We start from the raw sequence: 5,593 nt of genomic DNA, 5'->3' as shown, positions 1-5,593 counted from the left end.
CCAGCCACTCCTCCCCAAGCTCCCCAAGAGGAAAACTTCCTCTTTGCCTTAGTGGCACATTTTATATTTCCCCCTATTTTTCTCTTTTGAATTAAGAAAAAATATCTATTTTTAAAGATAGTTTATAAGACATTTAAAAAAAAATAATAATTTTGACACTATTGCAGTATAGGCCTGCATGATGTATGCTTTATGAACTTTGTTCTTTAGTCAGCTAATTATTTACAGGGAACATGAAAGTTTTGATGAAAAGCAATTGTGTCATACCTTAAATCTCCATCTAGTAACAACTACAAACTTGAGTGTGTGGTCCTTGCCAAGAATCTCTTCATTGCATAATATATCCAGCTGATGTAAAAAGAAGAAATAATTAATTCACTGAGACACAGAACATGGATTTGAAACAGTACACTTCAGATAAGGTCCAATAAAAAGATAAAGAAACAGAACTCAATTCTCATGTAAATACAGCTTTGTCCTTTGACATGCTATGAAAATTGTTTATACAGTACCCAGCAAGTAACTTTTTATTTTGAAAATACATTTTTAAAAGGCTATTCCTCGCTTATACATCAGTGTTTAGGACTTATTTTGCAGACACTTTATAGTTGTTTTTACTTTTCTATGTCATCTTTGAAAGATCTTGATATTGGAAACAGCAAGTGTATGGACTCATAAGGAAATGTGAGATCATGTGAACAGCCATCAGTTGAATTGCAATAGACAATCATGTGCATGATCTTAGCCTATTTGACTGCAGGGTGGCATGTACTGAAAGGGTAAGTCACCATGAAAGTGACACATACTAATGGCACTTTACCACAACTTGAGCAAGCTAATAATGTGCATGCAGTCCACTAGAATGGCTTAGCTGACAGACAATAACTCAAAACAGGATTTGTCTATAGCATTGAACCAAGTGTTCACAACCTTAGGGCTTTTCTCCTCAAAACATATTTTTCACTGGACATACTAATATACTGTTTCCACAAAAATGTCATGTGCCCTTAAAGGAGGAGGGAAGAATCCTGAAACACAAGTACTGTTGGATGAACATTCTTACATTTCAGTAAGAGCCAAGTAGGTTGTAAAATCAGAGATTGCTGCAGAGAAATAGTGAACTTAAACACAAAAGCAAAAAGTATAATTATTAAGAAAGTAATCCGAGTTTCTGAAAGGTGTGAGGGATTTTAACAAAGATGCTAGATGAGCCAACCATAGGTGACATACAGATGTATCTACTACTCACCAAATAGGAAGAACTTTCTGGGGACATGATAATCAATGGCAGCCTTGGTTGTAGCAACCATGAAATAGTGAAGTTCAGGATTCTGAAGGGAGTGAGGAAATCAAGTAACAGGATACTGGGCTTCAGTAGAGCAGAAATTTGCATTTTCAGGAAGCTGTTAAGTGGGATCCCATGAGAAGCAGCTCTGAAGATCAAAAGAGCTCAAGAGATGACAAGTCTTTAAGGACAACATCCTACAAGCACAAAAACAGTCAATCCCAATACTCAGAAAAAAAGAGTAGATATATCAGGAGACCAGCTTGGCTAAACAGGGAGCTCATGAAAAATAGGACATATACAGGAGATGGGAGTGAGAACAGGCTACAAAGGAGGAATATAGAAACATTGCCCAGGTATACAGATATGGTTTGGGGAAATCCAAAGCTCAGATGGAGTTGAAACTGGCAAGGGACATCAAGGGCAACAAGAAGAACGTCTATTGCATCATTATCAATAAAAGAATAAACAAGGAAAATGTGAGCCCACTGCTGCATGGTGTGGACAATTTTTGCGACAGTGTCTGCAGATAAGGTTGAGGTCCTCCGTGCCGCTTTTGCCTTGTTTTTCACCAACAAGGCCTCCCCGGCCTTTTTGTGACTATAGATAGAGTTCAAGGAGAAGATGAACTGCCAGTAGCAGAGAAGGATCAAGTCAGGGATCTATTAAGAAATCTCAACCCATACTAGTCCAAGGAACTAGATGGGATGCATCCAAGGGTACCACAAATGTTTGCTGATGTCATTGCAAGGTCACACTATCATCATTGTGTGATGGTTTGAACCTGCTGCTCCTGGTGGGTGGAGATTTGAACCAGGAGCAAGCCTGAATGAAAGGGGCGGAGAGCTGTTCTATTCCCACTCCCCTCTTCCTGTCTTCGGGACTTCCTGCTAGGGTCTATAAAGGGGGAGGGAAGACATGCCCCCTCTCTCTCTGCTGGGATCCTGGCCGGAGACATGCTGCTCTGCTGCTGTTTGTTGTTCCCTGTACTGCATGTGGCGGTGGCCATCTTGGGACCTGGGCCTGATCTACAGACTCATTCCCTGCCTCCATCCACATCCAAAGATTGTGCATCCAGCTTCAATCCACCTCAATCCAGCGAGATCCAGCACTGGGGAGCCTCAGCACAGTGCTTGGGTTTCGTATTTTTGGAAGTTTACCCTTCCTTGCTTTGTTATTCCTATAATCCCTTTACCCTGTTAAACCCCTACCCTTTTTCCTTTCTGTTCCCTGTTAAATAATATATTTCATTTTGTTAACTTTTCAATCGGTGCAAAGCTTTCATTACCCCTGCCTTCCTTTGTTTACCTCTCTACCTGGGAAAACTAAGGGATAAGGGAGGGGGAACACAATTCTGCCTTCTAACCAGGACACATTGAAAGGTCACAGAGGTCAGGGAAGGTACCCAATGACTGGAGAAATGTTATACATATCTTCAAGAAAGGCAAGAAGGACTATCTAGGGAACTAGAGCCCAGTCAGCCTCACTTTGGTGATTCATGTGAAAGTCATGAAGTGAGTCCTCTTGAAAGTCATTTCTGGGCACATAAAGGCAAAGGTAAATCCATGCTGGCTATTCCAAATCATCAAGGGGGAAAAAAAAAAAAAAAAATCACACTTGACCAACTTGATTACCTTCTTTAATGAAATGACTAGATTCATGGATGAGAAGAGAACAATGGATGTTGCGAACCTTGACTTAAGCAAGGCTTTCAGCAACATCTTGCACAGCATCCTTGTATCCAAATTGGGACATTATGATCTGGATGGTTGGACTACCTGATGGGTGAAGACCCAGATGGATTGTCAGGCTCAGATGGTAGTGGTTAATGGGTTGTACTCTATACAGAGGCCAATGACATGCAGAGTATTGCAGGGGTCTATCCTGGGACCTGTGGTGCTGAATGTCTTTATCAGTGACCTGGAGGAGGAGACATCAAGTCATCAAGCTTGTGGATGACACCAAACTGCAGGAGTGCAGCTGACACGCTTGAGGACGGGGCTACCATTCAGAAGGACCTAGACAGGCAAGAAGGGTGAACTGACAAAAATCTCATGAAATTCAACAAGAAAAATGGCAAAGTCATGAGATGTTACAAGCTAGGTAGCAGCTTTGCTTTAAAGGACCTGGGGGTCCCAGCTGAAAGCAAGTTGAACCTGAGTCAGCAGTGTGCTCTGTCAGTGATGAAGCCTAACAGGATACTGGGGTGTATCAATGTATTGGTTTTTCATGGCAAGGTATTGGTAGTAGGGGGGCTACAGGAGTGGTTTCTCTGAGAAGTTGCTAGAAGCTTCCTGTATATCTGACAGAGCCAATGCCAGCCAGCTCCAAGATGGACCCGCTGCTGGCCAAGGATGAGTCAATCAGCAACAGTGGTAGCACCTCTGTGATAACATATTTAAGAAGGGGAAAAAGTTACTGCACAGGAATAATTGCAGCCAAAGAGAGGAGTGAGAATATGTGAGAGAAACAACTCTGAAAACACCAAGGTCAGTGAAGAAGGAGGGGGAGGAGGTGCTCCATGTGCCAGAGCAGAGATTCCCCTGCAGCCCATGGAGGTTAACTGCAGAGCAGATATCCACCTGCAGCCCATGGAGGACCCTAAGCCAGAGCAGGTGGATGCCCAAAGGAGTCTGGACCACATGGGGAGCCTGCTCTGGAGCAGGGTTCTGGCAGGACCTGCGAAGAGAGGACCCCATGTTGGAGCAGGCTCCTGGCAGGACTTGTGACCACACAGGGGAACCACACTAGAGCAGTCTGTTCCTGAATGACTACATATCATGGAAAGGACCCACACAGGAGCAGTTCATGAAGAGCTGTAGCTTGTGGGAAGGACTCGTGTCAGAGAAGTTTGTGGAGGACTATCTCCTGTGGAAGGGATCCCATGCTGGAATAGGGGAAGAGTGCAAGAAGTCTGCCCCCTGAGAAGGAAGATGCAGCAGAAACAACATGTGATGAACTGACTACAATACCCACTTGGGGATGGGGGGAAGGAGGTAGAGAAATTGGGAGTAAAGTTCAGCCTGGGAAAAAGGAAGGGGTGGGGGGAAGGTGTTTTTAAGATTTGGTTTTATTTCTTATTACCTTTCTCTGATTTGATTGGTAATAAATTAAATTAATTTTTGCCCATGACGGCAATTGCTGAGTGATCTCCCTGTCCTTATCTCTACCCACGAGCCTTTTGTTATATTTTTTCTCTCCCCTATCTAGTTGAGAAGGGGGAGTGATAGAGCAGTTTTGGTGGGCTCCTACCATCCAGCGAGAGTCAACCAACCACAATCAGCAGATGAATAGCCAGTTAACTGAAAGAAATCAATGGAACAATGTCCAAATGGAAACCAGTAACGAGTAGTGACCCTCAAGGTTCCGTACCAATACTATTTAATATCTTCATCAATGACACACTGTGGGATCAAGTGCACTCCCAGCAAGTTTGCAGATGACACCAAGCTGAGTGGTGCAGTTGATACTCTAGAGGGATGGGATGCCATCCAGAGGGGCCTTGACATGTTTCAGGAGTAGGTCCCTGTAAACTTCAAGTTCAACAAGGCCAAATGCAAGGTCCTGCATCTGGGTCAAAGCAATCCCTGGTATCAACACAGGCTGAGGGATAAACGGATTGAGAGCAGCCCTGTAGAGAAAGACTTGGGAATATAGGTGGATGAAAAGATGGACATGAGCCAGCAGTGTGCACTTGGCGCCCACAAGACCAATCATTTTTAGATTACTGTATTTAGCAGTGTATCTAAGGCAGGAGTATCAAAAATAAACACTAAGAGAGAATTGCCAATGACAATGAATGTATATAAAGTTTTTGACATGTCAGAGTTTTAATGCAATCTAAACCAAACTTTAAATTCAACTCTGTTTTCCCAACCCCTCATCTGAGCAGTACCATCACCACTACAACTTCATAAGAAACACAGTATTTGATGCTCCACACCTTAGTGATCACGCAGAACAATCCTCCTGAGATTAACAAATTGAAGAGAAGGCTCTGAGGAGAACTTATTGCAGCCTTCCAGTATTTAAAGAGGGCTTATAAGAAAATGGAGAAAAGCTTTTTACCAGAGAAGAGAAGGCTCTGAGGAGAACTTATTGCAGCCTTCCAGTATTTAAAGAGGGCTTATAAGAAAATGGAGAAAAGCTTTTTACCAGAGCCTGTACTGACAGGACAAGGGGCAACAGTTTTAAATTGAAAGAGGGTAGATTTTGACTGGCTATAAGGAAAAAATTCTTTAAAATTAGGATGGTGAGACACTGGAATAGGTCACCCAGAGAAGTTGTAGATGCCCCATCTCTGGAAGG

At 42.9% G+C, this 5,593-nt stretch overlaps 1 protein-coding gene across 1 annotated transcript in view; it reads right to left on the bottom strand.

Annotated features, from left to right (window-relative positions):
• Positions 1-267: 267 nt before the first annotated feature.
• The window catches only part of LOC103782453 (polycomb group RING finger protein 3-like), a gene marked incomplete at its 3' end in the record, with an annotated part of 23,464 nt that continues 18,138 nt past the window's right edge, over positions 268-5,593 (bottom strand). Inside the window, exon 7 of the mRNA XM_008950223.1 lies at positions 268-348. Coding sequence (XP_008948471.1) covers positions 268-348 — 81 coding nt within the window. The remainder of the gene's footprint in view (positions 349-5,593) is intronic.

This window comes from Merops nubicus, unplaced genomic scaffold, assembly GCF_000691845.1.
Source record: "Merops nubicus isolate BGI_N331 unplaced genomic scaffold, ASM69184v1 scaffold2852, whole genome shotgun sequence".
In the NCBI taxonomy this organism is placed as follows: domain Eukaryota; kingdom Metazoa; phylum Chordata; class Aves; order Coraciiformes; family Meropidae; genus Merops; species Merops nubicus.
This window is presented reverse-complemented; position numbering and strand designations above follow the sequence as displayed.